This window comes from Chenopodium album, chromosome 8 (assembly GCF_948465745.1).
Source record: "Chenopodium album chromosome 8, dcCheAlbu1.1, whole genome shotgun sequence".
NCBI lineage: Eukaryota > Viridiplantae > Streptophyta > Magnoliopsida > Caryophyllales > Amaranthaceae > Chenopodium > Chenopodium album.
This window is the reverse complement of record NC_137841.1, coordinates 70,388,708-70,407,655: the sequence shown is the minus strand read 5'-3', so window position 1 is coordinate 70,407,655 and position 18,948 is coordinate 70,388,708. Positions and strand designations below refer to the sequence as shown.

At 34.6% G+C, this 18,948-nt stretch overlaps 3 protein-coding genes across 3 annotated transcripts; all 3 read right to left on the bottom strand.

The window, feature by feature from the left end:
• Nucleotides 1-920: 920 nt before the first annotated feature.
• On the bottom strand, nucleotides 921-4,789 carry LOC145642174 (ATP synthase subunit O, mitochondrial-like). Its single transcript, XM_081693270.1, has 6 exons — nucleotides 4,576-4,789; nucleotides 4,412-4,456; nucleotides 2,552-2,795; nucleotides 1,686-1,798; nucleotides 1,486-1,572; nucleotides 921-1,313 (listed from the first exon to the last, which is right to left on the bottom strand). Exons 1-6 carry the CDS (start codon nucleotides 4,702-4,704, stop codon nucleotides 1,194-1,196), a joined length of 738 nt encoding a protein of 245 aa, XP_081549396.1. The 5' UTR covers nucleotides 4,705-4,789; the 3' UTR covers nucleotides 921-1,193.
• A 3,027-nt stretch (nucleotides 4,790-7,816) lies between these two features.
• LOC145556465 (uncharacterized) lies at nucleotides 7,817-9,974 on the bottom strand. The gene is made up of 5 exons (XM_081618115.1): nucleotides 9,639-9,974; nucleotides 9,494-9,555; nucleotides 8,842-9,371; nucleotides 8,585-8,753; nucleotides 7,817-8,180 (listed from the first exon to the last, which is right to left on the bottom strand). Exons 1-5 carry the CDS (start codon nucleotides 9,796-9,798, stop codon nucleotides 8,016-8,018), a joined length of 1,086 nt encoding a protein of 361 aa, XP_081474241.1. The 5' UTR covers nucleotides 9,799-9,974; the 3' UTR covers nucleotides 7,817-8,015.
• Nucleotides 9,975-11,928: 1,954 nt separating this feature from the next.
• Nucleotides 11,929-16,793, bottom strand: LOC145556464 (E3 ubiquitin-protein ligase BIG BROTHER-like). Its single transcript, XM_081618114.1, has 8 exons — nucleotides 16,607-16,793; nucleotides 15,684-15,909; nucleotides 15,018-15,237; nucleotides 14,733-14,767; nucleotides 14,419-14,463; nucleotides 13,527-13,654; nucleotides 12,603-12,711; nucleotides 11,929-12,501 (listed from the first exon to the last, which is right to left on the bottom strand). The coding sequence occupies exons 2-8, from the start codon at nucleotides 15,879-15,881 to the stop codon at nucleotides 12,451-12,453; spliced, it is 786 nt and encodes a 261-aa protein (XP_081474240.1). The 5' UTR covers nucleotides 15,882-15,909; nucleotides 16,607-16,793; the 3' UTR covers nucleotides 11,929-12,450.
• Between the last annotated feature and the right edge of the window lie 2,155 nt (nucleotides 16,794-18,948).

Genomic DNA, 18,948 nt, shown 5'->3' with positions numbered 1-18,948 from the left:
TAGCTAAGATAATTGAAACTTGTAATATAAAGTTAAGGTATGTTCTGATTGACTGAATTGAGCTGAACCGAATTGAAGTGAATTGAATATTTTATGAGAGAAGAAAATTAAAAACTGAACTGAACTTATTAGAACTAAATTGTACTTATTAGAACTGATCTGAACTGAAATAACCTACACCCTTATACTAAGTACGAAGTATATGTTTAAATGTTTTGTTGGTTCAAGTCCAATCCCCATCAAATTAACTATGTTGTCAGCTGTTGATGTAGCATATTTCTAGACTTCTAGTTCTAGTGACAAAGATTTCATGTGAATACTAACTATATGGTCTATATCTGCATAGAAATTCTTTAAAAAATTAAAAAGCAGAAATAGGTAGTAACCGTGGTCACTTCTCCAGACCCCAATTCTCCCCTAAAGTACACAATATATCAGCTATATATAGTCGCATTTTTAGTCTAACTTCAAATTAAAATTATTAGTTTTTTAGTATTATTAGCATAAAGTTCGTACAACTTTAAGAATCACATCAAAATTGAAAATTAATGGTTCTATGCCCTTACCAAAAAGTTTCCACCTTCACCTGAAACAGCACATACGTACTACAGAAAATTGCTAAAGATGATTACTCATTGATTGTGAGCAAGGCTGCTCCGTATATATGTGTCAAAACTTCATTTATACCCTGAGCACTTTTGTTATGTTACACCGTCTGCTAAATGCTAATAACCTTCCTGGTCCCTGCGCATCTACAAAGCATTATGCATAGTATTGGATAAATCACTTGTACTGTCCATCGTAGTTAAACTAGGAACTCTCCTATCAATACCAAGGCGAATTCAGTTATAGACCGCTAAACTACATCCTAAGCACAAAGCATCACAAAACTTCATTTTAAGAGAAATGACTCAGAGTGATTAGTAACATATTATAATTGCAACATAATAGAACAAAATTACAAGAATATAGTTTAACAAGTCGGTTTACTTTGGCTGGGTGAAAATGCCAACCACAAGATCTTTGATTTTTATTTTGTGCATCAGATCATGTCAACTGAAAAATAGAAAAAAGTTGGCCTCACACAATTTTGAGCCACAAAGTCAAGACTTTTCATCTTAAGCAGCACCATTGCCATTATCACAAAGGGAAATCTAAAAGTCGCTCTGCAAGAATTAGACTTCAAGGGACACTTAAAGATTGACTGGTTCTCGCAAAAACCTCTCCATCTGTTTTGCCCTGGTCCTGATGGACATATCAAAAACTTTTTGCCCAAATTCAACCACTAGACCACCAAGAATGCTAGGGTCAATCTGTAACAACCATGGGAATTCAAAAATCAGATCGACAAGTATACTAACATATTTCAACAGACTGCAGTAAATTAATACTCAACTACAATAAAGCAAACACAATGGTTCAATTTGGCAAATAGTCAAAAACAAGACGAAAATAGACATGAAGAGGTACAGAAATATAACTTACCTTCTGTTCAAGCTGGACTTTCTTTCCCTGCCCAAGTATTTCCTGTAGAGTTTCCTTCAGTTCTTTCTCCTCAGCAGGAGGAAGGGGCTGGACAAAAAAATCAAGACAAGGAACAAGAGAGCATTATCATAGATGTACTATACAAGTTAGTATACTAGTACTTTAAAGTTAAAAGAGAAAACAAGGATAAAGATACATACAATGACAGTTGTTACAATTGCTTTCAGCTCTCCCCTGTGTGCCATAGTCAATTCTGAGAATCTCTTTGCAATGGACTCTATGTGCTTTAGCCTTCCATACTCGGCCATAATAACTAATTGAAGTGAAGAGAAACATTTAGTTTAAAACAAAAAAATAAAACATGGTTGAATAAGGGATACGACAAAAAAGGATTTCAAAAAATTAATATCTCACACAATAACATTTAAAAGTATCACATATGACACAGAATTCATATAAAAAGTATGCAATTATGATACGCCTAACGTAATTTCAGCAAGGATTATAAATCCCAACAGCCAAAGGCTTAAAGCACATTTACGTCAGACCTTGTATGGAGCCTGCTCCACAATGAATGATTCTCATCTCATAACAGATAAGCAACCTCGCAAAAGTGACTTTCACCTCCTATAGAGATGGAGACAAGGTAGCAACCACAGAGACATATGCCAACAATAAAATCCATCCGCCCAACCCAGACGAACAAGAAGTAACAAGTTTGGCTAAAGATTCAGTGGGTTTGTGACAAATTTTTGAACAAGCATCTCCATGACCAAAAGGAAACCAGCAAATAGTGTTGATATGTTAAGTAGATGTTCCCTCTGCCGTTCAGGTAGGCCAAACTTCTATTTAGGCTGTTGCAATCCACATAGGACATACAAGACATTTTAACTCTAGATCTTACAGGTGATCCTCAATTTGATACGGCCTAATAATTAGAGATGAAGGCAGAATTTTATTCACATAATGACTTAGCCAAAGAGGAGAAGCATCATATATTACATGCACAAGAACAAATACAGAAAAATTTACAGCTCAAATCATAAACTAAGTCAAAGAGACGTACCCAAAAAGTTCCTTGTAATATCTGAGAATTTTGCTTGAGCGCATATGTCACTCATAGCCTTAATTCTTACATCTGAAGATACAGAGATATCCTTTGTAAACTGAGAAAACCTTGGAGATTTCTTAGAAGCCTCAATAAGGTCAAAGAGCTCAGACTCAACCTTGTCCAAAGCATTGGCTTTAGCAGCAGAAAGATATAAAGCAGATGCATAATTCCCAGAACCTCCAAACATAGCAAAAGGAACCTGATAACAGCAAAAAAACATTAAATATGAGAAGCATGGACTTAGATGTTTGTAAAAAATTATGCCTACATTTAGCAAGAAAAGCTTCTACAATAGCATTTAATCATAGGAACTCTCCTTCCACAAGGATATACTATACAAAATTTGGAAGGTTAGCTGATGTATAACTTAATAGCGGTTTCATTTACCACTTCCTAGAGGGTGTAACTACTGGGTCTTGGCGTCTTGCTATGCTGGAACTGATATCGGTCTTTTTTATTTCTATGCATGATCTAACGCTTGATTATTCCTAAAAGCCACAAGCAAGCAAGGGTCGTTACTGATGATGAGTCCTTGGAAAATTGAGAGCTCGTGGTTTGGGTTCCACCAAAAAAAAAAATGAACCCTTCAAGTAAAACCAACTTTTTTAAGCAAAACAAAACATTCAGATGAACTTGTGTAATTTGGATTAGTGCCGTGAAAAATAGCAAAACAAAACATTCAGAAGAACTAAAAAGAAGAGAGTCAAAAGCAATGATTTGACAAACGACGAGTATGGCAAGGCTACTGAGATTCTAATAACACAAAGACTGTTAATTTATGAACAATTTTTCTAGCTTTTATTCTTAAAATGAAACATATCATGTCCATAGAGACATCTACATTGATGATGCTGCGAATGGACAGTCAAATTACGGGCTTAAGTGATCCTATACCAATGGGTAACAAGTCGTCTTCTTAGAAGTGAGCAGAAGAGGTCTAAGCAAATAGTATGAGCAATTAAATTAACATGATTTCCCTGGTAATCTAGAAGCTCTCTGAAACTGAAGCTAAGATCTTGAATTTAAATCAGCATCTTAACATACACAGTGTGAGAGATTGAGAATGACATTATTAGAACTACTAGCAAACATTCCAATATAAATCAGAATCTTAAGATTCTACCAGCTTTGATGGAGCATTTCAACGTGTACAAGTGCTCCCTCAAATAACACACAACACGGTAACAGCACCCAGAGTCCCAAAGGATCATGGGGAAGCTGAATAATACTCCCTCAAGCTAGATTACCATACTATAGTCAATCTCGCAAAATTATTAAACATGAATTTACAACTACAACGTTGCCTAAAGCTTGAATTACCCTATACTTCTCAATTGTTTAGTAATAATATAATATTGTCAATTATATAATTCCGATCAAAGATATAATGAGAACATACATTACATTTGCGTCCCGTACCCTATCGTGCACACAGCTCAGCCACTTGGCACCGATTTCTGATGCAATGAGCTAATTATAACATAAAGCATGGACATCTAGATTGATGATCCTATACCAATAGATGACAAGTCAAGTCGTCTTGTATAAAGTGAGCAGAAGAGGTCCAAGCAAATAGTATGAGCAATTAAATTAACATGATTTCCCTGGTAATCTAGAATCTCTCTTAAACTGAAGCTAAGATCTTGAATTTATCGGCAAAGATTAACAAGCAATGAAACAAACCTAACAAAATCGAAGCATCTATAAATCACCCTTAAAACAAAGCCTTGAATACCTAATATCCTAAATAAAGCGGAACAACAAAAACAACAATTTAACCAAAAAAAAAAAAGGAATTGAAGCTTAATTAGTTACCCTTATTTCTTCCTTCTTAGCGGGAGCTGATGTAGCATAGTTTCTCTGACATAGAAAATAAAAATAAAAAAATCCCCAAATTAATCCACGCCAAACAACAAATTAATTCAATTACATTTCCATCCCCAAAAACAGAAATCCCTAATTTAAATCTAATAAATTACCTGATCGTTGACGACATTAGGGTTAAGAAGAGTCTTCTGAAAACTGGATCTTCCAGAAGAAAGCGATTCAGATGCTACAAACTTCTGAATCAGAGAAACGCTTGATTTGATTCGCTGAGACATCGCCATTGTTCTTCTTCAACAAGATTGATGATTCAAAATGAGATAGAGAGAGAAATGAAGAATTAAGGGTTTGCTTGCTTTTCTTCTTCTTCGTTGAAAGATGAACCCCGATTCTGCGATACACCTGATTCGAGTATTTTTTATCAGATCGGCCCTGTGATATTGGGCCTTTAATCAGCCCAAATTTTAAAATTAAGCCCAATTCTATTGGCCTGCCGATTCATCTAGCGTCTACCTGGACCTTGAGATTCTAGAAACTGGTTTAAGGCATTCCCCATTTGCCCACTCCATCTACACATTTCCAAATTTTGGTTCTCACTCTTTACAGCCCCAAAACCTCCAACCTCAGCGCGTGCATCACTTTTTTATTTGACAATTCCCTTATTCTCACTCTACGGTCACAAACAAATTACTCCGTAAGACTGTAAATCTGTAATGATTTAATATTAAAACTTTTTTTTAATAGAATAACTAGTGTGTGGCCCGGACGATACATCGGTATTTACTTAATTTGAATAACAAAACATAATATTTGAGCTATAAAATCATAAACTATATAATTACAAAACATACTTTGTAAGTGAACAATTATAAATAATGAAACTAAAAAAAAAACACTCCTACAAAAAAAGTTCTCATACTCCATATTAAAGTAGTTAGGCCTTGTTCTTTTCTAACTTCTGGGCAGAGCAGAACTACGGAGTATACTTCTACATACTGCGGGGCAGAGCAAAGCAGTGCAGAACAGAGCAGGATATAGCAGAGCAGCTCTAAAGAACATGTATTATAATTGAACATAAAGCATAATTAAAAGATACCAAAGGCGATAAGATCATTAATTTATTTGTTATTGGTCTTTGTATTAGGAACGCATTTAAATATATAAAGTATAGATAGCATGTCAAAAAGCCACAACTGATATGTAGATTATGATGAAGTTGTGATTTTAAATTTTTTTTTTGAAAAAAAAAAAACAAAAGAAAAGAAAAAAAGGAGTTGCAAGGTATAGTCACGTAGAGATTGCGGTAAGTAATAAATGGAGCAGTTGAATACTGATTAGGCAATTACGTTGAAACATGAGCGTGATTTGTATTTTAATCTTGTTAGCTGGGAAGCCATAATAAAGATTGTAAAATGACAAGTTGAGATCAATGCACGACATTAACACACACAAGTACACACCTACACAACCCCTCAGTCCCTCACAACGCCCAATTGTAAACAAAAAAATAAATAAAGAAAAAAAGAAACTCTCATACAAACATACAATACTCGTAATTATATGCCACATGGCAAAGTTTTACAGACCCACCGTTGCTTCATAAACTCATGACTAAATTAGCGGATCAAATTAATTGTCACGCGTTCATTAAGAGAGCGTAGCCCATTGTAACATTTTTAACTCCAAGCTTAATTAATTAATTAAGCTTTTAGAATATACACCTATTTATTTAAAATAAATTAGTACTCCGTACGTATATAAAAATGAACAAGATAAAGAAGATAAGAAGTTTGAAAGTCATCCCATTTATTTCTAGACAAACAAACACACATGACATGACTCAATATCCACCATTTTCGTCTTCAAACCCAAATTAAACGCCATAATAATTATCATTACCGCGGGAAACTAATCATGGTGGTACAATTCTTCTTTGCGGTGGCGTTCTCGGCGGTGCCTCTTACGCTTTACGTGCCGCCGATGAGACACTTGACGCTGTTTGTGTCGGCAATCCAAGAGTTGATGAGAGAGACGAGCGGATATCGAACAAGGGTGGTACCTCGTTTCCGGCGTGCCTTTAGGTTCTTGCTCCGTGCTGCTTCCTCCTCCACCAATTAGATCCAATTTACAATTTCACCTTTTCTATTTTCAATTTAATTGGATGCTAAAGTTTTGAATTTTCTTGATGAAGAAGCTGCAATTCGCTAATTTGATGGTTGAATAATCACAATCACGAAATCAGAGTATTTTCTGTACATAACCCGAATTTCCTTTTTTTGTTTTTTTTTTTGGGGTTGGTTTTGTAACCGACCTTGCTAATAATGAAAATCTAGATGTTTCTGGGTTAGTTGTGTAGTAGGAAGCAGAGTATATAGGTGGGATTTGTGATTAAAGCAGTTTGATTGTTCTTACTGCTTCTGATTTGTTTTAGATAGTTTGCCTTGTAATTATGCAATAATAGTACATCCTCTTTGTTTGCAGAGTTTAGATCAATACAAGTATTTTGTTATTGATTTAATTTGTGTTCATATACGATTTCTAAACATGTATTTTACTTGAAATTTGTCAAAATAATCAATCTTCAAGCTTGTTTTTAGCTCTTGTAATTTTCTGCTCTTTTGTTTGTTTTCTTTCCTGCTTTCTGACCCCTGAATCTGTGTTTCCTTTTTAGCTGCTTTTCAACTTTGATTATGAATTTGTGTGTAACTTTGTTGAAAAAATGAAACATAGAATTATTCAAGAAAATACAAGTTTATCTTCGTGTTAAACAAAAATTGTTTATCTATTGATATTTTCGTAAATAAATAAACAAAACATCTAAGTCAACATGGTATTTTTTTAAAATAAGTCAATATTTGTGAGACCTGCATTTTAATAAAAATTGTTGAATTATTTGTAAAAATATCAATAGTTATCCCGAAGATTAACTGGGGCTTCTTAGTTCCTCGAATTATTTGATGATCGTAAAGCCATAGTTCCATAAACATAATGGTTTCCTTTACATTATTACTTGGTACATACCAAACGAGCTTTACAAGTTTGGATGATTAAAGACAAGTCTAGTCTCTATCTGTTTGGGACTTTTGAGTTCAATTAGTTCACGTGGCTTCACATGGACTCTCCCTTGTTTTTCTAAGGTGACATCTAAAGTTTAAGTTCCAAATTACCTGATTTTCCAAGACTTTTTTGTCATTGTATTATAGGGGAGATGTCAAGTTAAACAGGAAAAGTTAAAAATTATTCAGTCCAAGATCATCACCATGTTAATGATCTTCAAAAGGGCTGTTCAATGAGGAATCAATCACAATTAACAACTCAAGCAATCATATCGCGGACGATGCGGAGATGTGTTATGTAAAAATGAAGAAATCAAATATATTACTCACCAAATATGGAGTACAATGCTTGAAAAGTGTATCCTTTATTAGATAATCATAGACAAATGAATAATGTAAGAATAGAAAGCTACATAAACACAAAACCTACAGATGTACTGCTATTTGACAAATTGAGTGGATTATTGGGATTCACTCCACAAAAAACTAATGATATATATGAAAAAATTAAAGAATGATTATGCTTAAAACTGTGTTCATTAACTAGACAGTGTGCAAGGCTTTAAGAACCAGAACACATCCAATGTCCTTCCTTCTTTTGCAGCAACAAGAGATGCATTCTCATTTTCACTCTTCTCAATGTTCTCATCAAGCTCGTCCCTCAGTGTCTTCTTCTGTCCCAATTCTTGTAAAATCTCTCTTTCCTGGTAGAATAAAACAATCAGTGTTAATAAGTAGATTTCGAAAAACACGCGTTGCAGAATTTATGCTGTTTGGCAAGGGAGAATAACAGGGAAACACTGATCAAGAGGCTCAAATTATTGTAAGATTCAGCCAAACAGAACTTGGTTTTGCACCACCAAAAGGACAGGCAACAGTAGCATAGACTAAGATTAGCATGTTAATTTGTTAACATTGGTGGTACAGTACACAATACCAAAAGTAGGCCTTGCATAGTTTGATTGTGCAATTTCAAGTAACAACATTGGAATCAATCTCACAACTTGACAAGAAATAATATACCAGCATTAAGAATACAACATCTAAGGTGCAGAAAATGATCAAATTCAAAGAATTGGCCATAGTAATATAGAAAGTTGATCCATACCATGAGCTTAGACTTTGATCCCTTCGAAGGTGTGGCCTTGATAGGATCGCGAGTGGCTGAAAACCCCTGAGGCGTAGGAGGATTCGTACGTATGGGCGATACCTTAGCCTCGCGCTTAACATTGTTCAAATTCAGAGAAATAGGGATATTCTCTGATTCATCATCTCTCCTGAAACATACACAATTGAAGCATCAGCCTCAAGGGTCTAATATAACAGTACATAAGAAAGTAGCAAGCATAAGTAAGACAAACATACATGTTTCTCCTGAGTTTAGGCTTGGCATTGGCTTTGAGTGCACCTTCAGATTTAACCTGAAGCAAAGGCTTCCTTTCCTTATTATCACTGTCATTCATCCTATTCTCCTTGTGTTTAAGGCCGGGAGCGAGGGCGGCAACCGGGACCGAGCCTAATGGTTTGTAAGAGTGGTTGGCATTGAGTTTGAGAGGCCCTTGTCCTTGGTGCAGGGGTTGATCCTCCTGTTCCTCCTCAGGGTTCTCATCCTCTTTGTCCCTAATTTTGGTAATCTTCTTCAACTCATTACAGAAATCACTGATTTTACCAAAAAGGTCCCTCCCACCAAACAAATCTTTAGCAGAATTAGTGGGTTTTAATCTGGGTTTTTCATCAAATTCATCCTTTTGGGAAGTATATTGAGGAGTTGAGAAATTAGGGTTTTGATTTTCAGAATCTTGATTAGGTGGAATTCGCCTCTTGAAAAGAGTGGGTTCTTTTCTTGTCCAATCGGCAAGTCCAATGAGCTTCGATACACTAACAGATCTCAACAACTGCAAGTATACAATCTCAAATTTCAATTCCAATAAAAGAAATAAAACCCCATTGAAAATCAATTCCAATAAAAGAAACAAAACCCCATTTTATAATCAAGAATAGAAAGAGAAGAAGTTACCTTAGAAGATGAAGAAGGGGTTGATTTGAGGAAATCTTCAGCAGTTGCAGGATGCTTACAATCTGGAAACACAAGAATAGAAATCCCAATTAAGGAAACAAATTAAGATTAATTAATTACTTCAAAAATGGCAAGAAAAGCATACCAGGGCGACAGAACCAAGCGACATCATCAGAAGAGGAAGAAGAAGAAGAAGAAGGAGAAGCCAAGAAATCAACCCATTTGGGAGCATTAATGTTCTCGAAAACTTGATCAATCACGAACACAGATTCAATGTTCTTCCAATCGATCTTAGCAGCCTCCATTTTCTATCTTTCTTCTTCTTCTTTATTAACTGAGTGATTCAAGAATATATGTAGCTAGGAAGCTACTGGAGTGATTGATGAGAGTGGGAAAGATGAAATACAGGACAACTGAAAATGGAGGAGAGAGAAAAAGGGGGGTTGGTGATATTGATAGTTGTAACGTTGGAGAAAAAAAAGGAGGGAAGCAACGTTAATGAGAATGTGATGAAAGGAGACAATGTCCTGATTTCTGAGTCTTTCATTTACTTTTCGACCGTTGCAACTCTCCTACCTGGCTTTTCTCTTTCTTTTTCCATTTATTGGGCCTACTCATACCTACCATTTTTGTAGCCCACAATTCCATTGCACTAACAAAACAATGGTTTGGCCCCGTTATACACTCCCACGGTAATTTTTATTGTATAACCGGTTGTATTTTACAATGTACCGAGTGTAAACAAGACTTTTTTTTTTACTTAAACATACTCCCATGGTAATCTACGAATGAGTGGGGTTCAATCCCTACTGGAGACACTTTAAAGGTGAGGATCTCTTACCCTCCCCCCTCACTCCCAAAGTGTCTGACCTGCAAATACATGACCAAAAAAATTCTAAGAATTGAGATACGGTTATGATTCTTCTCCTTATCTTTTAATAAAAAAAATTTACAAACCAAGTGTTTTTTTTATTATTATTTTAGTTTTAAAAGGTAAGAAGAAATAAACATAAGAAAACCCTCATCACCAGGGAAATTCCTAATGTATCAAAGAAAGATTAGGGCGTGTTCGGCGCTAGCTTTTAGGTAGCTTTTAGTGGTTTAACTTGAAATGTGAGTGTTTGGCAAAGTAATGGTTTAAGTAGCTTTTATTAAAAGCTAGGATTATTAGCTTTTGAACTTAGAGGTAGCTTTTGAAAATTTAATGTATAGTTTTAAAAATAAAATATTGATTCTTAAATGTAACAGCTAGTCAACCACTACTTTACCGAACAATCATACCTAAATTATCTTTTCTCACAACTAACAGCTTGTTGACAGCTAACAGCAATCTCTACAGCTCACAGCTACATTTTGCCGAACATGCCCTAGAAAACAAACTAGAGTTTATTACAATTATCAATATTCATAGTACTAGTACTACACACTAAATAGACTACAGTAGCTATCTAATGCGTTGTGCGATTTGCCTCTCAATAGATGTGCTTAATACTCCAATTGTGAAACCGAGAGCGTTCGTATTTTACAATGTACAGACTACATAGGTGTTATTTGTTTGATAAGGGAATTTAATTCCCATGGAAATTTGTATTTCATGGGAATTAAATACATATATGTAATTCATAAGAATTGTCTAAACGTGTTTGGTTAGGATGAAGGAAGTTGCAAATCATGGGAATTTTGAGTTACCTAGGGGGGTTAGGTAATTAATTTCTCATGTTTTGTGGGAGTCACAATTCCCATGAATTTGCAATTTCCCCATTTACACTTTTTATTGTCAACCAAACAAATCACTCATTTGCAAATTTCATGATTTTCCACTTCCCTCATTTTCTTTGTGCAACCAAACAAGCCCATAGTATAAGCAAGACCTTTTAAAAAATAATAATAATGAAATTGTGCTAAGTGCCTAAGTATACGTAAAAAAAAAAAAGTTTATGCTTTGATTGCACAAAATATAACCGATAAAAATACATACGGAGGAAAAAAATTTGCTGGCTGATTCTCAAAAACAATGTTTTATGCACAAACTATAACTCATTTTGCCATGGGCTTGGTCATGTTAAGTGGCTACATTAACTCTGTCTTTTTTTCTTTTTTTTTTGACAAAACATTAACTTTGTATGACCCATTACATATAACCCACAAGAGAGACAAAATTTCCTCATCAAAATTCTTTTTTAGAGCTTGATATTTCCAAATCATATTTTTACTAAAAAATTCTTATACTGTAACTTAGTTGGAAATTAAAAAAATAATAACTAAATTTTGTTATAGTTGGTTGTATTAACATACCCACCATGAGAGAAATGACACTACTTGTACTACTAGCACCTTAAGATTCTAGCAGCTTTCGTGGAGCGTTTCAAATTTTCAATGTGTACAATTGCTCCCTCAAATGACATACACAACACGGTAACAGCCCCAGACTCCCAAAGGATCACGGGGAAGCTGATTAATAATCTATAGCTAGATTGCCATACTATAGTTACTCCTGCAAAATTATTAAACATGAATATATGACTGCAACATTGTCAATTACCCTATACTCCTTACTTGTTTAGCAGTAATATTGTCAATTATATAATTCCGATCAAAGATATAATGAGATCATACATTACATTTGAGTACCTTACCCTATCTATAGTGCACAGATCCCAGCCACTTGGCACTGATGTCTGATGCAATGAGGTAATAATCTAATAACATTGGCCAAGAGAAGAAGGGAATAATATGAGTAGTAGGCAACATTTAGAACTTTTTTCTCTCTATATTAGATTCTGAGTACCACGAGACATAACTGGTCATATATCAGTTAGATTAAGAAGAGGAGGGGGGTGACTATATAGCCGTAAATTCAAAATCAGCTCTCTGTACCTAAAAACCAGGAACCAAGAACAAAATTGATGACAACACAAAAACTAAGCTTGTATCTGTACGCTTGCCCAATAATGTTTTCAATTCCTTACTTCATCCCCGAACACTTCACTATTGCAAACCGGACATGTCTGATAACAGCAAAACAGGCCATGATATCAGAAAAATGTGCCAAAAGGAAATATGTACACAAAATACACACATCTGTTTAGTTCTATTGACCCTAGTTTACCTTATTTATGCTGAGCCACTTCCTCCCACATTTGGAGTGGTATACATGCTTGCATGGCAATGTCATTTGTTGGTCCCCAATTTTGTATGTAACCAAGCATATTACGCATCTGCCCAAAATTTTTAGTTCAATAATGATGATAACCACAGTATTCTTGCATTGAAGCAAATATGAGACAGCAAAGAAGTTTATATGCCACAAATGAGATAACTCAGAAAGCCTGCATGATATAATTACACTAAAAACTTCTTCAATGCATCATTTAATTAACACACTTTCCTTTTAAGGCAACTTCAACAAGTAAAATGCCAGTCCTTAGACAGTTTTTATCAAGCAGCAGCAATACAGAGGTAATTCCCCTTAAGAAGCACATAGGTAAAGCTGTAAAGCTCATGCCAAAAAAAACTTTAACTTATGAAGCAAAGGCCCTACTTCTTAATTGTGCGTTAAGAACTTGTCGAAGGCATGCATAGTGACCCCAATTAATGACTAACCATGCCCAACTACTTCAATTAATCTCATTGATAAGAGTACTCTATGATATGTCTAATAGATCCAGGTACTTGTTTTAACATTTATTTATCTCTAAACAACAAGATGTGCTGGCAATTTTAGAAAGGAATTTCATGTACACTAGGATACAAAGGCTTGCGGTCTCTATCTATCTCAAAGAACCAATGAAGCCACACATTCAAGGAGCACCATTTCAGAGACACTAATGGTGATACATAATCATGACATCAAAATGTTCCTTTATAAGTCATTCTGCAATTTCAGCAGCATATTAATCATGACACGAGAAAAATTTAAGTGTTTTTTTCCACTGATACTACGTGAGACAGCAGAATAATATCACAAGACATGACAGATGAAACGGAGCTTGTTGACTCTTGGCAGAAAATAGCACTTATCTGAAAATATTACCTTTCTCTGGATTTTTTCCTTGAGAAAAAACCACCCGCCTTATATCTAGAGGTTGGAAGCAACTTGATAAGTTCTCGAGAGAGACCTCGACTTTGACTTCCTACTGCCTCACCCAGGTCAAGTAATTCCTGCAACAAGAGATTTATTCACTCACCAACTAAACTCGGATATATAGAACAACGTCAAGTATTTTTTTTGCACACAAATTCACATTCACCTATTATGCATAAACATAAATCATACACAAAAGAAAGCAGCATAAGGGATCAGGGCCCCTTCTTGATAATCAAAGATCAAATTTGTTCTTTCAGAAACAGTGGTGTGACTAAAAACTATAATAGCAAGGGGCCAAAGGCAAGGAGAGGTCATGCAGAGATGCATATTAAGCTATGACACATAATAATTTCCCCTGGGTTCTTCAAATGGCAGCTTGTAAGGTGACTTCAGCACTATATTACTTTTAGAGATGAGGTAGAGCAGAATTTAATAGTTGTCCACAAAAAGAGTTAGACAATGAACAGTAAGAAATTACATGCACAGAACAAAACAGCAAAAAGCACAAAATCAGCCACTTGCTTTGTACATACAAAAGCAACTTCTAGTTAACCAGTGAATTTGTCCAATTTAAAACAAGGAGTTCTATGTAATTAGGATATCCAACATCAAACATAGCATCTTTCACAAGCTACGCACCCATTGGGCAGATCTTTGCTTCAATGTTCCCAATTTAGAACTGTATCAACTATATTGGCATCACAAATACCCTACACCACAAGCCAAGCTGCATGCGACGCCATCGCAGTTGGCAAAAAAACTACTTTACATTTATAAAAGCAGTTATCACGAAATTTGATTATAGAAGAAGATAAGCCAATGTAAAATGGGAACAAACCTCGTAAGTCATGCTATCAGGATCAACGTCATCTTGCCAAGCAACCTGTAACAAAATAGACAGTAGTAAGGCTCCGTTGTTGCCTAACCAACAAAAGCAATCAACCACACCAAGATTCCACCTCACAGGATAATGGTCTTAGAGTCAGTCAAAAGGATGATTAAGCAAGTACAAATCACAAGAATTATCTGCAAATCCTAAGTACTAATTATGTTTCAATAAATTTTACACATAAATTGACCATATTTCGACTAACAAGCAGACAATAAAATCTTGCTTGCATTACTGAAAATAGCTATGATGCAGACTCATACCTCAGGATTATCATCGTCTTGATCGTCATCAGGACCTATAGACATGGAGAAAATATGTGTCAAATTAGACCAAAAGTAGCAGACAAATCAATTCCTGACAAAATAAGGAGAGGTCAAATTGTTGGCAAATATTGTAGGTCAATATGGCATAAAAGCATCTGAAAGTTTTGGGAAAAAATATCTCCCAAAAAGTATTCAAATTGAAAAGAAAACAAAGGCAGAAATTCTGAAATTGATAAATGACTTAATGTAACCAGAAAACAAGCAAGACATTGGCAAACTCACATTCTTCAGCAGCATCTGAAGTTGTAACTACATTTTCTTGGGATTGCATGACCATGGTTGGTTCTTCAATGTGCATAGAAGGAGAATACTCCCAAGTCCTGCGATTAATTTCGGTTCTTGGCAAAGGATTGGTAACATCGTAACCATAATAAGAAGTAGTTCCGACATCAGAGAAATCAGATCTGTTGTAGTTCATATTCATTGACCAATATGCAGTTTCCTGAAGAAGCAACAAGGAATATGCTACATAATTAGTTGACTAATCTTTAAAAAGTTGGCCGGATTGAAATGTCCTAGTTGAAAGAGTCAATTGTATGACACAATTGACCTTTGCTCCGATAAAATAATTGATGCATTAAGAAAGTAAGTTTCATCAATCATTGACCAACAACATAAAACATGATCACCTTCACATTTGACAACAACTCAACAAAATAGTACTGTTACATTGTGTCAAGAATGATCGAGCATCGCTAAAATGACTGAGTACAAGCATTCAGAAAGCATGATCACTCTTCACATTTGACAACACCACAACAAATACTGTTACAATGTGTCAACAAGAAGCCCCAAAAATCCTTAAATCGAGCAACACAAAGTAAACGAGTACGAGCATAGTCATCTACAAGACTCAACAAATGAAAATGTATGATAACGAAAACATACCTGGTGATTAGGCATAGGGACATGAGGGTAAACATAAGTAAGAGACGGATTCGGGTTGGAAACGGGATTGACATTGGGGTGAGCGAGGCCGTCGAAAAAGCCCATGAAATGATCAGAATGTTGGTGTTGATAAGGGTTAGGATAAGCAGAGGTAGTGTTGTTGGCATAATAAAGCTCCATTGCAGGATTCTGATTCATTGTGTTGTGTACCAACAATTAGGTATTCCTGTTATAATCACCAAATATAGCAGCTTCTTAATTGCTGTTCAACCTCATTTACAACTAACAAACAAACTGTTGATAAACTATTAATGTTATTTGCACAACACAACAAACACTTCAATTTCTAAACAAACAACAACCCCATTATCCCTTTTTTTTCCTTTTTCTTTTTTAATAAAAATAAAAACAAAAAAACAAAAACCTAGTAATTACATCCTTTCTCTTCTCAATAATTTGTTTTTTTTTAATAGTATAATTAAGTGATGAGTAAAAGAGGAAGGAAAGACAAAAATTGTCCGAATGAGCACACAGAAGCCAAAGAAAGTAGTTAAAATAAATTAAAAATAATGGAAACCGTACAAATGTAAACAGGGAAAGAAAAAAAAAACATAAGAATCTACAAGTCCGTCTAGAATGTAAAAGTACAAAAAAAAAAAAAAAAAAAAAAATTAAATTAAATTAACTGGGGTTTCTTCAGTTGTAAAAAGACGAACAAGACAGAGGACATAATTAAAATTAAAATTACATGAATAAAAGAGGGTAATTATGAATTAACATTCATAAAAAAAAAAAAAAAAGGTTAGGTTAAAAAAAAAAAAAAGTTAAAAGAGAAAGAATGATGAGAATGGTAATTATGAAGGGGAAAAGGAAAATGCAGGATCTGAAATGAAAGAGAGAGACAGAAAGAAGAAGTAACAGACAAGGTGTAATGCCGGAGAATGGCGGCGGAGGCGGCGGCGTAATAATGTGGTGGTGGTGGTGCTGCTTGTTTTCCGATGTGGTCTTCTTGTTGAGTTGAGGTTGAATTGGGTTGTTTGAGTTTTGAAGGAAGATGGTGTAGTGGTTGTGGTTCTGCTGTGCTGCTTTTTAGTTTTTGAAATTAAAAAAATGGGCGTAGAAGCAAGTGAAGAAGAAGAAGGGGGAGAGAGAGGGAAAGAGAGGGGGGGTCCCGGTTTGTGTGAGAAAATATGAAATACAAGTAGATTGATTACAGAGTAGTACGACAGTCCCTAAAAAATAAAAAGAAAAACTACAAACTAGGAATACGACTCCTCTGTCTTTCTAACAGCCTACCCGAGCATTGTCGCATACACCAAGGCCGTTACCACTTTAATTACCACAATGCTCCGTTTTATCCATTTATTTTTGTCTTAAAATTATTTATATATTTTACGAGTACCTTTTTTTTTTATGTAGGTAGTCATATTGGGTGGCCAATTGACACACAAGTAACCTCTCACCAGATAATCATTGATTGTTCGATTGATCTCTGCCCAAGTAACCCGGTCATATGGTGTAACCAGCTATATAAGAAATTTTGTGTTTTCTCCGATTTTTTTACTATATGTATTTTAATTAAAACTTGATAATTGAATAACATGCCATTAGATAAATCCAATGACAAATTATTTATAATTGTAACATTTTATTTTATATAATATTAAAAATTGTCATAATTGACGGGAAAAAAAAAAAGGTCAGGTGTGTCCATCATTGTGGGACACAAGGAGTATTTTTTTTAATTGTTAAATTGGTTTATTGCATCTAGGTTCACTGCAAGAAAAATCACTTTTCGTAGCGATTGTTCATTCGCTACAATATGCAAGTATGTTTGTGAAATAATTAAGGATGTCGTATCATTTTTACAATCGCCATGGTTTTCCCATATAAAATCGATACGGAAAGCATAATAATACATATCCACACTATTTTTACACATTTATATAATTTTGAGAAATCGTATCATTTACAATCGCCACTAAATCCTAAAAATCGATACGAAAAGCCTTTTCAACACTAGATATATAAATATTGTTTGACAAAGAATACATAAAATATGTCATAGCTTATTGGTGAAACATTTAATATAAGAGTTTGAGGTTGCATGTTCGAATCTTGTAAAGATCATACGCAGAAAAGGTTATTTTCTTGTAGTGGTTTAACTAGATCCTATTCCTACCTCCCTACCTTATTAAAAAAGTAAAAGATTACTCTTTGAATAGTGTGATGCCAATTATACCCTTCACTTTTGTAGAAAAATTGTAACTTATGTCGGTCTTTAGATTCAAAAAATGATAGTTCAACTCCATCAACTTCAGTTTGTATGAATTGAATCATTTACCTCAAAAATATAAGCTGAAATCTTTACAAAGCAAAGTAAGCATTACTCCTTTTGTTATTATTGAAGTGCTAGTGAGATTTTATTCCCTTAACATACTTTCAAACGAATCTAATAAAATCACACATGTGCTTTTTAAAATATAAAATCACATAAGAAAGTCAAAATAGCTCATTCAGATATAAAGTTAAAACGTGTTAATTAATAAGAGATAAAGAAATTCAATAAGGGTCTGTTTTGTTCAATTTAATTTCAGTTTAGCTCCTAATTTTTTTTCTTCATAAACAATTCATTTCAGCTTTATTCAATTCAGTTCAGTAAATCAGAACATGCGCCAAGTAAGATTCATTAAGTACAAATAATTTCAAGTAAAAAAAAATTATAATTCAACAAAATAAAAAACCTAAATAAATAAATAAAATATTAAGTGTTGGTAGTTTGTGATTTATGATGGGCCAATAAAAAAAGCAAGGTTGGAAAGCAGTCCAAGATAATGCTTTATAAGTAGAGACAAAATAGAAGCAAAGATAATAAAATACTCACTTGGCAGTAAAAGAGGAAAGGTAAGAGTGGTAATTATCCATTGATATACAATAGTAATAAAAGTGGTAAAAAAAAAAATGCAAGTAAGTAAGTAGCGTGTAGGTGGTGTGGGTGTGGGGGGGTTTGAGGCGAGAGTAAAGCCGGTTCCACAGCCGATAAAATTGCTGGCGGCCGCATAAGTAGGAGCAGCAGCAGAACCTTTTTTCCTGTCTTCAACTGTTTGTTTCTTCACGCTCATTTATTATAATGACAATTATCCCCTTACCCTTTATTGGCCTTCCTCTTTTTATTCTACCCTTTTCTCTCTTTTCTTGTGGACCACATTCATTTGTGTTCTCACTTACCATACTTATTTTTTTCTTCTTTTTCTATACTTCTTGT